This window comes from Ranitomeya variabilis, chromosome 1, assembly GCF_051348905.1.
Source record: "Ranitomeya variabilis isolate aRanVar5 chromosome 1, aRanVar5.hap1, whole genome shotgun sequence".
Taxonomy (NCBI): Eukaryota; Metazoa; Chordata; class Amphibia; order Anura; family Dendrobatidae; genus Ranitomeya; species Ranitomeya variabilis.
The window spans coordinates 311426962-311444136 of NC_135232.1; the positions used below are offsets into that span (position 1 = coordinate 311426962).

Genomic DNA, 17175 nt, shown 5'->3' on the forward strand with positions numbered 1-17175 from the left:
CCCATGGTCACTATGGAGGAGCTGCAGAGATCCATAGCTCAGGTGCGAGAATCTGTCCACAGAACAATTAGTAGTGTACTCTACAATTTTGGCCTTTATGGAAGAGCGACAAGTCCAAAGCCATTTTTATAAAACAAGCCATAAGAAATCCCGTTTGCAGTTTGCAAAAAGCCTGGTAGAGGAAACAGCTAGCATGTAGAAGAAGGTGCTCTTGTCAGATGAGACCAATGTAGAACTGTTTGGGTAAATGGAAAACATTTTGTGTGGTGGAAAACGAACACTGCACATCACCCTGAAAACACCATCCTCACTGTCAAACATGGGATAACCATAGGGAGGCTTTTCCTCAGCAGGGACAGGGAAGCTGGTCAGAGTTGATGTGAAGTTCTATGGAGCTAAATAGATGACAGTTGTAGTGGAAAACCTATTAGAGGCTGTAAAAGACTTGCAATTGGGGCATAGGTTCACCTTCCAGCAGGACAATGACCCTAAACATACTGCAAAGCTAAAATGGAATGGTTTAGATGAAAGCATATTCATCTGTGTGAACGGCCTAATCACAATCCAGAACTAAATCCCATTGAGAATCTGTGACAAGACTTGAAAATTGCTGTTCACAGACGTTCTCCATCCAATCTCACTGAGCTAGAATTGGTTTGCAAAGGAGAAGTGGCAAAATGTCAGCTTCTAGATGTGCAAAGCTGATGGAGAGATACCCCAAAAGACTTGCAGCAGTAATTGCAGCAAAAGGTGGTCCTACAAAGTATTGACTTGGGGAAGACGAGTGTGTGCCATCACAATTTTCAGAGTTCTACTTCAAAATATTTAGAAAGCCATGTGTCATTTCCTTGACACTCCATAAATATTTGCTACTTTGTGTTGGTATATGACATAAAATCCAAATAAAATATATTTACGTTTGTGGGGGTAGCGTCAAAAAATATGAAAAGGTTCACTCAATATGAATACTTTTTCAAGGCACTGTAGCTGTATGCTCAGAATCCAGGCAGTAGAGAGAAGGCAGCTTGTGATATCTGCTGCTTTAGAAGCCTGTATAATGATCCCTATGCATCTCTGAAATCACGTGGACCAGGTAAGAGTTACTTTCCATGCAAAGCAAAAATGCTGTTTTCACCTTATTATTCGGAAGTCATTTTAACCGTAAAATCTTTCATGTGTATGTGACATGGGGATGTATATTTTTATCAACTTGTAAATTGGAGCACAGTGACACTGGTAGATTTATTTTACATACTCATATAAATATATATTATTTCAGTTTACCATTAAACCACTTGATAAGAAAATTGATGTCTTCAAATTTAATTCCTCGAAGTTACGAGTAAACAAGCTGGTGAGTTGTTAAGCTATTTGTTAATAATTTATGATTTTTTCCATTATGCTGTAATATGTATGTTGTTGTTGCAACTGTTTTAATCATGTTTTTTTTTTTTTTAGGATTTATGAGGTCTCAAATAAAAACCACATGTAAATCCAGTGTTGTCGTGAAAGCAGTTGTCCAACTTAAAAATTCCACCACAGGCTTTAACCCCTTCACCTTGGATGTATAGAAACGTCCTAGATCGCCTTCCTCTTTGATACGAACTTTAGAGCTGAGCCTGCATCTTTCCTTGCACAGTACAGCAGATCTGATCAGCTGTCATGTGAATCTAACAGCCGCTGGTGGATTTGTGATCCAACCGCGGCTGTTAAGTTAAATGCCAATGTCAATCTCTGACAGCAGCGTTTAACACACGCTAACCGAAACCGCGTCACAAGACACCCCCCCCCCATCAGTGCCACTGTCACACGATCGTGGGGCTCCGATGGGTTGTCATGACAGCCAGGGTTCTGACGAAGAGCCTTGTGCCGTAAATCTCCTATGCTATGAAAGCTGTAGGAGGAAATAGCGCAAAAATAGGGTCTTATCTGGGATATAAGTGGTCCGTACAATATGATTGCACTCACCAGACGTAGCTCAAATAAAGCATTATAAAGATTTGCTGCAGCAGATCCACGGGTCCAAGGAGACCGAACGTTAGATATGAGAAATGGGAGAAAACGTGGTTATCGTTCTGCGCTGCTGAATCACTGAAAGTCCAGACGTATTAATAATTGTGGCTTTATTCAACGCTTTTCAGAGTACAAAAGACTCCTTCATCAGGAAATACCGCAAAAAAGTGTCACTACAGCATATACAGACCTTTAAAAAGGAAAACCGTTCCAAAGTTCCAAGAAGTTTTCCTTTTTAAAGGTCTGTATATGCTGTAGTGACACTTTTTTGCGGTATTTCCTGATGAAGGAGTCTTTTGTACTCTGAAAAGTGTTGAATAAAGCCACAATTATTAATACGCCTGGACTTTGTGATTCAGCAGCGCAGAACGATAACCACGTTTTCTCCAATTTCTGATAGTAAATCTCCTATGCACGCAGGCAGGAGGCCAGCATTTATAGGAGATCATGATTTATGCTACACATAGCAGGGCATCACAGGTGATCGAATGATTGCATCTTCAAGTCTCCTACCGGGTCTATTGAAGCAACAAAAAAGTAAAAAAAAGAAAAATTAAAAATGCATTTATTTGGTATCACTGCGTTTAGAAACGTCCGCTCTATAAAAATATAAAGTAGATTAATCAGTAAATGGCGTAACTAGAAAAAAAATTCAAAACTGCAGAATTATGTTTTCTTGATCACCACAACATTGTAATAAAATGCAATAACGGGCAATCAAAACATCGTATCTACCCCAAAATGGTATCATTAAAAACATCAGCTCTGGACTCAAAAAGAGGAAAAAAAACCCACACCCAGCCCCAGATCACAAAAAATGGAGACGCTACGGGTCTCGGAAAGTTTTTTCCCCTACAAACGTTGGATTTTTTTTTTCACCACTTAAATAAAAAAGAACCTTTACATGTTTGGTATCTGCGTACTTGTAATTACCTTGGGTACACAATACAGGGCAGTTTTATCGAATATGGTAAATAAAAAAAAACAATTGTAGGATTGCACTTTTTTTGCAATTTTACCTCAACTCTTTGCTTTCCTGTGTGGTCAGCGGGCGAGTCAAAACAACGTATCTGCATACGTCCGCATGTCCTGCGTACCCAATGTTAAAGATAGGTACGCAGAACGCATGCGGAAGTATGTGGAGCTTATCGGAGGAAGTACGCAGCCCTCCCCAAAGCCCCCGAACGCAAATGTGAACTTAGCCTTAGAAAATTGTATATAATACACTGTCCCAGTGAAATCCTGTGGCTGCAGTCTTTTTTTTTTTTTAAATATTTTGTTATTTGAGAGTTTTCTTTTTTTAGTCGGTTCTGCGAGTTAGTGTGACACAATTTTTGTTCATGGGTGATGCTAGTGATCTTTGTGTTTTCTGGGACTGTGCTTTATAAGTATATAGTTTTTCTTCTTTTATTGCTAGATTTTACAGCTTTGTATTGGAAACCATGACTTGTTCATGCGTCGTAGGAAAGCAGACTCCCTTGAAGTTCAACAGATGAAGTCTCAGGCCCGAGAAGAGAGGGCCAGAAAACAGGTGAGCCATTGCTTTCTTAGTGCTTGTTATTCATGTACTTCTTGTCTCCGTCACATTGTACTTCTCGCTACATTTCCCTCATTTCTAGATAAATCAATTTTTTTTAATACGTAGCAATTATTAATGCTTTGTAGAAGTGGGACTTGTCCTGCCCAGCTGTGTCTCTAGTATACTCTATATTGCGGGATAAACATTGCTTCCCTTTCACCCCTTGTTAGGATAGTTTGCGTTGATAAGGTCATGTATCTTGAGGTTACAATTTTGGCCAGCCTTAGATTGGTGATTTGTCTAACTATATTCTAGTAGCAGAACCCCTCAGCAGCAACCCTAATGTCCTCTGAATGGTAGGACTCTATAACAAACGGCTGTAACCATGCCCTAGCACTGACTGGCAGCTCGCTCATCATTAGGGCTGGCTGTCAGTCAGGGATGATTGAGGTTACAGCTGCTGATCTCAGTACACAGAGCGATGACGGAACCGATGCCGCCTTGGTGACTGAAACTGGAACCTTGCTGCTATAATAAAGTTAATTTTCTCCCCACAGCGTTTGGCTAAGTGCCAGCGCCGACAAGGTTCAGAGGTCTATTAGCGTGCAGATTAACCTTATACAGTGGGTACAAAAAGTATTCAGACCCCTTTTACATTTTTCACTGTTTGTTTCATTGCAGCCATTTGGTAAATTCATAAACGTCCATTTGTTTCACATTAATGTACACTCTGCACCCCATCTTGACTGAAAAAAGCAGAAATGTAGAAATTTTTGCAAATTTAATAAAAAAGAAAAATTCAAATATCACATGGTTCATAAGTATTCAGACTCTTTTCTCAGACACGCATATTTGTCACATGCTGTCCATTTCCTGGTGATCCTCCTTGAGATGGATCTACTCCTTTGTTGGAGTCCAGCTGTGTTTCATTAAACTGATTGAACTTGATTTGGAAAGGCACACACCTGTCTATATAAGACCTCACAGCTCACAGTGCATGTCAGACAAAATGAGAATCATGAGGTCAAAGGAACTGGCCAAGGAGCTCAGAGACAGAATTTTGGCAAGGCACAGATCTGGCCAAGGTTACAACAGAATTTCTGGAGTACTCAAGGTTCCTAAGAGCACAGTGGTCTCCATAATCCTTAAATGGAAAAAGTTTGGGACCACAAGAAGTCTTCCTAGGCCTGGCCGTCCAGCCAAACTGAGCAATCGTGGGAGATGAGCCTTAGTGAGAGGGGTAAAAGAGCCCCAAAATCACTGTGGCTGAGCTCCAGAGATGCAGTAGGGAGAATGGAGAAAGTTCCACAAAGCCAGCTATCACTGCAACCCTCCACCAGTCAGCCTTTATGGCAGAGTGGCCCGACGGAAGCCTCTCCTCAGTGCAAGACATATGAAAGCCTGCATAGAGTTTGCTTAAAACACATGAAGGACTCCCAGACTATGAGAAATGAGATTCTCTGGTCTGATGAGATGAAGATAGACCTTTTTGGTGATAATTCTAAGCGGTATGTGTGGAGAAAAGAAGGCACTGCTTGTCACCTGCCCAATACAAACCCAACAGTGAAATGTGGTGGCAGCATCATGCTATGGGGGTGTTTTTCAGCTGCAGGGACAGGACGACTGGTTGTCATTGAAGAAAACATGAATGCGGCCAAGTACAGAGATATCCTGGATGAAATCCTCTTCCAAAGTGCTCTGGACCTCACAGACTTGGCCGAAGGTTCACCTTCCAACAAGACAATGACCCTAAGCACACCGCTAAAATAACAAAGGAGTGGCTTCAGAACAACTATGTGACCATTCTTGACTGGCCCAGCCAGAGCCCTGACCTAAATCCAACTGAGCATCTCTGGAGAAACCTGAAAATGGCTGTCCACCAACGTTCACCATCCAACCTGATGGAACTGGAGAGGATCTGCAAGGAAAAATGGCAGAGGATCCCCAAATCCAGGTGTGAAAAACTTGTTGCATCAGTCCTAAGAAAAGTCATGGCTGTACTAGCTCAAAAGGATGATTCTACTCAATACTGAGCGAAGGGTCTGAATACTTATGACCATGTGATATTTCAGTTTTACTTTTTAAATAAATTTACAAAAATGTCTACATTTCTGTTCTTTTTCAGTCAAGATGGGGGCAGCGTGTACATTAATGAGAAAAAAATGAACTTTTTTAAATTTACCAAATGGCTGCAATGAAACAAAGATAAAAATTTAACGGAGTCTGTATACTTTCCGTACCCACTGTATCTGCAGGTCAATACCATTTTTTTTGTGACAGTTTCCCTGTAAGTAGAGCTGTCTGTTACCCATGTTGCTAATATTATAAGGCTAAGTGTACACTAGTGTATAAAAAGCATCCTTATTTCATCCAGCAAACTCAAAGTATATCATTTTCATCCATATTGTCATCCATGTGCCAACCATGTGTCTGTTTTTATAAATCCGTATTGTAAAATGTACATGGTCATGTGAACTTGGCCTAAGGGTGAGGAGTTACTGAGCGGTCGGCTGTTTCTAGAGCTAAATATATATATTTTTAATAGTGTATTGATACGAGTCTGAGCTTATAAGCCAAGCATTCCCAGCCCCACCCTTAGCGATCCTAAACTACATGTCACTCTGTGACTGCAGACTTAAGAATCCTCACATTGTGCAGTGTGAAGATTCTCTGCAAATATATGATATATAATATGTTTACTCCCAGCCACTTTCTGACTAGACGGTTTCTGGCCTCACTCAATACATTTACATTGAGCCCGGCCACGCACATCTAGTCAGAATGTGGCCGGTAGTTTACATATCATATACTTGCAGTCACATGACCACCGGCACTGGAGAATCCTCACAGAGCATGCGATGTGAGGATTCCCAAGTATGCAGTCACATCACCCCCCTTATCCATTATTGGATTGCCATTGTAAAACCATTTATTGGATGACAGATTGAAACAAAAATGGCAGTAATGGGTCCCCATAACCAACATCCCTTGTCTTATTCTCCAGTTCCTCATACTAAACAATTGCTTTACAAAATGCTACAATGCATGAATCATATATAGGATTGCTGGTGTGTTAATGGGATTGTATTCAAAATAATTTAGCTCAAATTTTTAATTGTCATTCAAATTGGGCAGCTTAAATTACTTGATATTTTCAATTTAAGGGGAACTGCAACAATGAAATAATTTAAGATTATGGAATTAATTTGCTACCCTAATAAATGTGGGCTCCCACTAGCATAGCGGACACCGTGGAATATATTGACAAGAACATGATGACAATGATAATACATAAGATCTGTGAATATTGCTGCTCTTCTCCTTTGCATTACAAAGTATCCTCAACAATATGTGCTCACACCAAAGCATCACTCCAGTGGCTGTTTGTTTGTTTTTTTTTCTTCAGCAGCACTGGAGCAGCACTTTAAATGTAAGTCCCCTGCTACTGGTCCTATACTCCCTCTCCGGCATCTTCACTGTTTTTCGGCACTGTTTGGTCCCGCTGGCCATCTTTTGTGACAGTAGCTTCTGACTGGCCGGAACTCAGAAGCTGCGTCACAAGCTCTCAATACCAGTCTGTGAGAGCTAGAACGAGACTCTAATAGAGATGTATCAGACTGGGATCAGGGGTCTTACATTTAAAGCACCACTCCAGCGGTGATATAAAAAAAAACGCTGGAGTGGTGCTTTAAATATTTGCACAGATTTTGCTGCACCAAAAGCCAGAGTGTTTCCAGGAAAAATGCTGCTTAAAATACTTGCGTTAGGCCCCATTCACATATCAGTTTTTTGCCGTCAGTCACAATTCGTTGGCTCGAAGGATCCGTTGTAGGTTGTGAAAAACTGATGCGACAGATCCGGATCTGACGCATCAGTTTTTCATCCGTTTCTTCCGTTTTTTTTATCCGTTTTACGACAGATCTGTTTATTAAAAACATCCAGTGGGAGGCTCCCAAACGTTATTGGCTACGGAAAAAAAAAAAAAAAAAAAAAATATATATATACACACACACACACACACACACACACACACACACACACACACACACACACACACACACACACACACACACACACACACATATATTGTTTCTACAGCCCCTCTTTGACAGGTTGTAGAGCAAGTGGCAAAAATGGAAGGTGTAATGGTGAATATTGTGAAGATCTATGTGGATTTTACTTTTGAGGCGAATCGTTTGGAAGCGATTGTTCTTGAAAAGGAGCGAGAAAGACAGCGCTCATGCATCTCCGACGACGTTTTTGGATCCACCCAATCACTGCACTGAGAATGACACGTGGGGTGTATTCTACATTATATATGGAGTTGTGATGAAACCCCAAGAAGTTTTGTAACTACTTTTGGATGAAAGTGGAGAACTTTGATTTTTTGGTGGAACGGATTGGACACCTCGTCCGTAGAAATGACACATATTGCCGCTTCTCAGTTTCACCTGCGGAGCGTCTGATGGTAACTCTTCGGTAAGCCATTTTTATTGTATCTCCTCCTGTTAAAGCTGACTTATAACTGTAATGTTGTTGCTGGTATTTTGTAGTAATTATTGCCTTTCCTTTTTTAACAGATTCCTTGCAACTGGCGAATCCCTTTCCTCACTCCATTTTCAATTCAGATTCGGGATTTCCACATCTCACAATGGAGAGTTGGCTGGACATTGCAGAAAACTTTCAAAAAATGTGTCAGTTTCCCAATTGCTTGGGTGCAGTGGACGGGAAACATATTCGTATCGTCAAACCTGCTGCATCTGGCTCTGAATATTTCAATTACAAGAAATATTTCTCCATCGTGCTCATGGCCATTGCAGACGCACAATACAAGCTTATAGCGGTCGATATTGGGGCCTATGGCCGCTCCAATGACTCTCAAATTGTCTGCAATGGGGCGTCATTTATATGGAAACACCTTCAATTTCCACCACCAAGACCACTTCCTGAAATCTCTGGGCCACCAATGCCGTTTGTATGTGTTGGAGATGAAGCGTTCCAACTCTCGGAACACCTGCTGAAGCCATACGCAAGTAGAGGCTTGACGCCAACAAAGAGTTTTTAATTACCGCTTAACACGAGCGCGAAGAATGGTTGAGTGTGTTTTTGGTATTCTCACATCCAAATGGCGAGTTCTGTTGACCGCTATTAACCTGAAGACTGACACTGTGGATGAGGTGGTGAAAGCTTGTGTGGTCCTGCACAATTTCATAATATGCAAGGAACAGATTGCCATGGATGACAACTTCTTTGAAACCTCCTTGTACAATTATCGTAATATTACTTTTCGAAGTCCTGTGTCAGTTTCAAGAATGAGGGAAAAATTTGCAGAGTACTTTATTTCATCTCAAGGAAGAGTAGACTGGCAGGATGAGATGGTTTGATAGCTTTGTCTTTTGATATAATATATGTTGGAGTACAAAAATTATTCCAGTTTCCATATTTGTGATGGCACCATGATTTTTTTCTTTTAACCAAAGTATTGGGCCTTGTTACCCAAAGTATTTTACCTTATTAAATAAATGAAAGACAATAAAGCTTTTTTTTTAAAATATATTTTTATTTCTTTCACAAAATTATAAGTTAAGGTAGTGTGGGGTGGAGATGGTACTGGAGGGGCTGACAGATCGGACCACTTGAACAGTGGGAGTATGAAGAGTGGGTTGTGATGGTGACGGATCGGGAACACAAGGTGAAGGGGTGGAGAAACCAAGAGGATGGGTGGACAAAAAACTGGGAGTAGGGATGGGATTTAATAAGGTTTGAGGGGTGGAGTGGAGGGATTGGGAGGCAGAAGAGGTGGTGGATGGAGAAGAGGGTTGTATTTGGGGCATGATAGGTGTGGAAGGAGACTGGTGGTAGTGGGCAGGGGGTACAGGAGGGGGAGGAGGGACAGTGGCTGGAGGGGGGCAGGTGCGGGAGGAACTACCGGGGCGGGTGGAGGGACTTGGGAGCTAACCTGCGCTAGAGCAAACTGATAGGCTTGCATTACATGCATCTGCTGGTCAGGAGATAGCTTGTCTATGCGCTCGACTACTACCTGGAAAAAGGAATGATTGGGGATTTACTTGCATCTAAATGCATCCTGTCCAGACACGTGCTCAATTCAAGCATACTGTTGTTCATGAGGTTAAGCAGTGATTTGCTCAGACAACAGTTTCAGCGAGTTCTGGAAGAATGCATTTAGATGCAAGAACTCGGACGCATAGCTCTTTTCCTGACCACTCTGGCGCTGCCGCCCAGAGCCCAAAAGGTGTTCTATAGGTGGCAGCAGTGTCAGAGGGGTGGGGTTATGGAAAAGCTACATCCTCACCAGCAGCTTCATGTAGAGAAGTCTGCCACGATGCTCCAGAGCTGGTGGATGGGACTGAGGGACCAGATGTGAGGGAAGGCAGGGAAGGTGCAGATGGGTCGGGTCTGTCGAAGTGGTCCCCGGTGGCGGACTCCTGTGGGATCGCTCCAGAAGGGTTCAACTCTGCAGGCTCCAGAGTGCTGCAGACGGTGCTGTGGAACAAAGAAAAAATGTAATTAATATATTGTTACATATGTAAACATTTTTACTTAGTAAATGAGGTGGGGGATATTTACCTTCTGCTCACCATAGTCGACCAGAGGAACGACAGGACTCTAGCATACTTGTACTTGCTCCTGCGTCCTCCCGATCCTCTCGGGGCCTGCATCTCCTTGTTGAACTCCTTCTTGAAGTGATCCCTGAGTGACCGCCACCGCTTGATAACTCTGTCCCCTGTAAAGTGAAAGCACAAATTGATTAGTATACAACACATTACATCCTGCAACATAACTTACTGAACTGTGAATACCTGAACTGTGAATACTTACGCTCTTGATTCTGGGCCCGACCATCAAGGTCCTCCCAATGTTCCATAAGTTCCTGGCACACTTCCTCCCAGAGCCGACGGGTCACACCAAGATCAGCGTGGCAGCGGTCCCCCATGTTCCATAGCGGCTCCTGCTCTCGGACTAGATCGGTGAGGAGGTTGATATCTTAACCGGCTTCCTCACCGTCAGAGTCCGGAGCATGCTGTGAAGCCTGTTTTAAAAAAAAAAAGAGACAAAAAAGCAAAAACATTACACACAAATCATCTACATGAAATTGAAAAAATACAAACCACAAAATAAAAAAGTACTTACTCGATGGCGACCGCCCCGACGCTCACGCCGACGACCCCGGGAGGCGCTTTGAGGACCTCTATGTTGAGCCCCAGAATCGGAAGACTGAAAAAAACCCCAAACACTTTATGTGCTTGGATGTAGGCTTTTGTGTTGTGTGTACTGTGATGATCTGTTTTTTATGTGTTGTGTGTACTGTGATGTCTGTGATGATCTGTTTCTGCGATGTATGTAAGAAACTTACAAAATGCGAGCCCGCTCCGGGTCTTTATCCACCACCTCCGTCTCCTTCTGGAAGCACCTCTGATGCTGCAGCTTCCTGTTATTTGTTAACGGGAATCTGTCACCCCATTTCTTGCCTATAAGCTAAGGCCACCGCCATCAGGGGTTTATCTACAGCATTCTATAATGCTGTAGATAAGCCCCCGATGAATCCTGAAAGACCCAGGGACGGTCCCGGTGCGGTCTGGTCCGATGGGCATCGCGGTCCGGGTCCAGCACCTCCTGTCTTAATACGATGAAGTCCTCTTCTTTGCTTCCTGTTGTGGCTCCTGCGCAGGCGTACTTTATGTGCCCTGTTGAGGGCAGAGCAATATACTGCAGTGCACAGGCGCCTGGCCTCTCTGACCTTTCCCGGTGCCTGCGCACTGCAGTACTCTGCTCTGCCCTCAACAAGGCAGACAAAGTACGCCTGCGCCGGAGCCGCGACAGGAAGCAAAGAGGACGTCATCATATGAAGATGGGAGGCGCTGACGATGTGAGGGAGGGCTCCCGGAAGAAGACATATTATAGAGACCGGCTGGCAGGTTTTTGCTCTGTGGCTGGCAGGTTTTTGCTCTGTGGCTGGCAGGTTTTTGCTCTGTGGCTGGCTGGACTCCCGCTGGCTGGACTTCCGCTGGCTGGTATCAGGTTAGCTGGACTTCCACTGGCTGGCCTCTGGCTGGCTGGTCTTGGGTTGGCAGGACTACCTCTGGCTTGCTTGCTGCTAAATGGATGAGTGAAGTCCTACCTGGCAGGCTTTATATACCTTTCCTAATTGGAGGCTGGCCAATTGTTTCTGAGTATGTGCAGTTAAAAAAAAAAAAAACGGAATCCGGCGTCGGATCCGTAAAATGACTTCCATTTTAGGAAACGACGGACGGCGCCAGATCCGTTGCTGTCCAATTTTTCGACGGAGACAGAAACATTACTTTGTCTGTCGTCTCCGGCCGCTGGACAAACAATTTTCAATGGATCCGGCGAATGACTAATGAAACGTGAGGCCATCCGCCACTAATACAAGTCTGAGAAAAAAACGGATCCGGCGGCATCAGTCGCCGTATTTGTTTTTTTCAAAATTTTACGGATTGTGACTGAAGGCAAACAACTGATGTGTGAAAAGGGCCTTATTGAGGCTTTTTCAAGTATGTATTGATGAGTTTTTACTTGCGTTTATTTCGGTTTATTTGAATTTGTCAAAAAGCTGCAAAAGCCCTGAAAGAATTGACATCCTGCAATTTTCATAAAATGCTTTAATGGTTCAAACCCGTTAGGAAAAAATAAGCAGTGTGAGATTACAGAAATCTAATTTTCTTTGCTGGTACTGTAAAACACCGCTTTTTTTTACCCTTGAAAAATTTTGTGAGAAAACGCAGCATGCGAACAAGCCCTAAGTGAATATGGCTCTTTTCCTCTTCACCCTTTTATAGGGTCTGTCTCCGAGATAACCACTTTCAAAATGTAGCTGCATCCTACTGTAGTCAGCTGGTTTTCCTAGTGAAAGCCGCAGCCAGCTAAGCACTATAGGAGAAATGTAGTATTATTCAGCAGCTATTCATGTAATAGGAGGACAGTGTAGGTCAGCCACAATGGGACTCGCACAAAGTCCCTCTCCATTCTGGAGCAAAGGTTATGTGGACAAGGATTGAGCTCAAGCCACAACAGTTGCAATACAAGAAGCAGGTTCGTCTTTCACACTTACCCTATGGTTAGACCCCGTGACTGCAGAATGCTCTTACCATACAATCCCATACCCTATTCTGTTTAGGTTGCTTGCCGTCATCAATCATAGTTTGATTATTTTCTGGTCAACGTGGTTCATGTAGACAGTTTTAGCCACGAGTCAAATAAAGTGGTGCCTAGTTCTCACAATGTCAGGAGATGTCCTTAAAATGGCCACTCGTAGACTGTAAACCATTCTTTGGTCAATGGCACTTTTCTAGATTGGGTATGATTGTAGGTCTCATTCAGGAATTTGATGGATTTCTATACAGCTTTCCACAATGAAGCTGCACTTAACCCTTGTTCTCTTCTAGCTTGTGCTAAGGGCAGGGTATCGCACATGCACAGCTAAGCGGATGGTCCAGTGCTTTTCGCGTACTGTGTCTTGGTGTGCTCTGCAATTACCCAATCCCTTGATGACAGCTGTGTTAAGTGTTGATGCAGCCGGACAGGAATGTTAATGCTATCGGTGGGAATGGGCCGTCGCAGTGTGACGCCTCTGCAGCACTTAGCATTCAAACACACAGGCCTGAGCCTTCCACTCCTCTCCTCCCGCTCACTCATCCATTTGACTGCCTGACTAGCATGCTGATAAGCTTTACTGCGCTTTCTCCACTTCCACATTTCTCCATAAGGGGGCACTATTGACTAATTGCAGTGTATAATAAGCTTTTTGCTTTTTATAACCAAGCTTTGAAAATGGTAAAGGCTGCATTACGCGATGATTTGTAGAACTGACATCACTGACTACTGTGCTAAGCTCCAGTAGGCCGCAAATGTGTTCACCATTTACTCTAAAGTGGTGGGGACGAAATCTTTCCATTGCTTTCAGTATGAGATTTATTTTTTAATATGTGAATGATGACATGGGAGAGAGGATCTTTGCCAATGTCTTTTTAAAGAACCACTCCAGCGTTTTTGTTTTTTCTTTCCCTCTGGAGTGATGCCACTAATCTACTTTCCCTGCACTTAAGGTACCTTCACACTAAGCGACTTTGCAACGATAACGATAGCGATCCGTGACGTTGCAGCGTCCTGGATAGCGATATCGTTGTGTTTGACACGCAGCAGCTATCTGGATCCTGCTGTGATATTGCTGGTCGTTGCTGAAAGTTCAGAACTTTATTTGGTCGTCAGATCGGCGTGTATCGTTGTGTTTGACAGCAAAAGCAACGATGCCAGCGATGTTTTACAATGGTAACCAGGGTAAATATCGGGTTACTAAGCGCAGGGCCGAGCTTAGTAACCCGATATTTACCCTGGTTACCATTGTAAAAGTAAAAAAAACAGTACATACTCACATTCCGGTGTCTGTCACACGTCCCCCGCCGTCCGCTTCCCGCACTGACTGTGAGTGCCGGCCATAAAGTAAAAGCAGAGCACAGCGGTGACGTCACCGCTGTGCTGTGCTTTACGGCTGGCACTGACAGTCAGTGCGGGAAGCAGACGGCGAGGGACCTGACGGACACCGGAATGTAAGTATGTAGTGTTTTTTTTTTTTTTTTTTTTTTTTTTTTTTACATTTACAATGGTAACCAGGGTAAACATCGGTTTACTAAGCGCGGCCCTGCCCTTAGTAACCCGATGTTTACCCTGGTTACCCGGGGACTTCGGCATCGTTGGTCGCTGGAGAGCGGTCTGTGTGACAGCTCCCCAGTGACCACACAACGACTTACCAACGATCACGGCCAGGTCGTATCGCTGGTCATGATCGTTGGTAAATCGTTTAGTGTGAAGGTACCTTTAGTCTTGTAGTTACCAACCACTGTCTTCTTCTGAGGTGAGATGCTGTACTGATTATCATCCACTGATCAATGTGAAGATGGGTCATCAACAGGGTTGGCTCCGGGTTTTCATGGTCCCCGGGATAAAGTATCTCAGTAGGCTCCTTTAACACGTACCACGATTCATGATGCACAGATACGGCAGAGAAATATAGGTATAGTACAATGCCAAAGAATTCACTTACCGTATATACTCGAGTATAAGCCGACCCGTGTAAGCCCTAATTTTGCAACAAAAAACTGGGAAAACTTATTGACTCGAGTATAAGCCTAGGGTGGGAAATGCAGCAGCTACCGGTAAATGTCAAAAATAAAAATAGATACCAATAAAAGTAAAATTAATTGAGACATCAGTAGGTTACGTGTTTTTGAATATCCATATTGAATCAGGAGCCCCATATAATGCTCCATAAGATGGTCCATACAAAATAGGCCCCATATAATGCTCCATACAGTTCATTATGGCCCCATAAGATGCCCCATATAATGCTCCATTCAGTTCTTTATGGCCCCATATAATGCTCCATACAGTTCATTATGGCCCCATAAGATGCCCCATATAATGCTCCATTCAGTTCTTTATGGCCCCATATAATGCTCCATGCAGTTCTTTATGGCCCCATAAATGCCCCATATAATGCTCCATGCAGTTCTTTATGGCCCCATATATGCCCCATATAATGCTCCATGCAGTTCTTTATGGCCCCATAGATGCCCCATATAATGCTCCATTCAGTTCTTTATGGCCCCATAGATGCCCCATATAGTGCTCCATGCAGTTCTTTATGGCCCCATATAATGCTCCATGCAGTTCTTTATGGCCCCATAAATGCCCCATATAATGCTCCATGCAGTTCTTTATGGCCCCATAGATGCTCCATATAATGCTCCATGCAGTTCTTTATGGCCCCATATAATGCCCCATATAATGCTCCATGCAGTTATGGCCCCATAGGTGCCCCATATAATGCTCCATGCAGTTATGGCCCCATAGATGCCCCATATAATGCTTCATGCAATTATGGCCCCATAGATGCCCCATATAATGCTCCATGCAGTTATGGCCCCATAGATGCCCCATATAATGCTGCATGCAGTTATGGCCCCATAGATGCCCCATATTATGCTTCATGCAGTTCTTTATGGCCCCATAGACGCTCCATATAGCATTGTGCCACATGTAATGCTGCTGCTGCACTAAAAAAAAAAAAAATGACACTCACCTCTCGTCGCTACCCGCTGCTCCTCAGCGTCCCATCTCTCCGCACTGACTGTTCAGGCAGAGGGTGGCGCGCACACTAATACATCATCGCGTCCTCTGACCTGAACAGTCACTGCAGAGGACGCGGAAGACGAGGCGGCGGTGGAACGCGGAAAGGTGAATATGACATACTCACCTGCTCCCGGCGCGGTCCCTGCATGTCCCACGTCTCCGGGAGCGGCAGCTTCTTCCTGTAGTGAGCGGTCACATGGTACCGCTCATTACAGTAATGAATATGTGGCTCCACCCCTATGGAGTGGAGTCCATATTCATTACTTTAATGAGCGGTACCAGTGACCGCTGAACAGGGGAAGAAGCTGCCGTGCCCGAACAACATGGGACATGCGGGGGCCGCGTCAGGAGCGCTGGGAGCAGGTGAGTATTTGACAGGCGTCTCTCACCCGCTGACCCCCCCCCCCCCCCCCGCCTTCCCGGGGCCCTGAGAAACAGGGGGGGACCTACTCGCGAGCGCTGGCACAGGACCCCCTAGCGTGCCTGTGTCCCTGACGCCGAGCGGGCCCCCCCGCCTGCTCAGGGCCCTGGTCATCAATATCTCAGTCCTGGATGACCACTTAAACAGTACCTTTCACCATAGGGAATAATTTGGTGATAGGTCTCAAATGGATTTTTATATTGGGTCGTAGCTTTTGAAAGGGGTGTCTGTCTTATACCAACTTATTGAACAGAGGCTTTCATGATGACCTAATAGATAATCTGCCTATTTTAGGAAAGAAAAAGGTCCTATCTATTAGATCAAGTTTGTGAGTACGGTATATTTTTTTCCGTCCCTGTTACTTAGGGAAATTGGGCAATAATTCAAACACTGTCCTGTTCTTCCTGGACTGTTATAAGAGTCACTAATGCTTTTCTAGTAAACGGATAAATATCAGATATGGAGTTAAAGGATATCTGTCAGCAGGTTTTTGCTATCCCATCTTAGGCCTCTTTCACACTTCCATCTTTGAGCTCCCGTCGAAATACGTTATTTTTTGAGAAAACAGTATCCTGCAAAAAAATTTGCAGGATCCTGCATTTTCTCATAGACTTGTATTAGCGACGGTTTGTGACGGATGGCCTTCCGTTTCATCCGTCGTACACTGGATCCTGCGGAATTTGACGGACCGTCTTTAGAAAAAATTTTCCATTAAACGGTTTTTGTCTGCAGTGGAAAAACGTGCCACAACGCTCGGGAATGGGAGCCTATGGACACAGGATCCTGCGCTCACTGTGAAACGCAGGAATCCAGTGACAGATCCTGTTTTTTACATCCGAGCATGCCTAAAAGCATTTTCCAACCCGGGGGGAAAGTGTGTCTTTCTCTCTCGCCCGCTCTCTCGCGCGCTCTCTCTCTTCATTCAACGCATCTGTCATATCACTGGATGCATTGCACAGGTTTCCAACTATTTTTACAACGTCCGTCGATACGTCGGTTCACTGCATTCAGACGCAGTACGACCGACGGAAGTGTGAAAGAAGAGAGCCCCTTG

At 43.9% G+C, this 17175-nt stretch overlaps 1 protein-coding gene across 4 annotated transcripts in view; it reads left to right on the forward strand.

The window, feature by feature from the left end:
• NF2 (NF2, moesin-ezrin-radixin like (MERLIN) tumor suppressor) overlaps positions 1-17175 on the forward strand; it is a 117810-nt gene that overhangs the window by 40823 nt on the left and 59812 nt on the right. For all 4 annotated transcript variants that reach the window (XM_077296936.1, XM_077296960.1, XM_077296945.1 and 1 more), the window contains exons 10-11: positions 1280-1354; positions 3431-3544. In XM_077296936.1, the coding sequence (XP_077153051.1) occupies positions 1280-1354; positions 3431-3544 (189 nt within the window). The remainder of the gene's footprint in view (positions 1-1279; positions 1355-3430; positions 3545-17175) is intronic.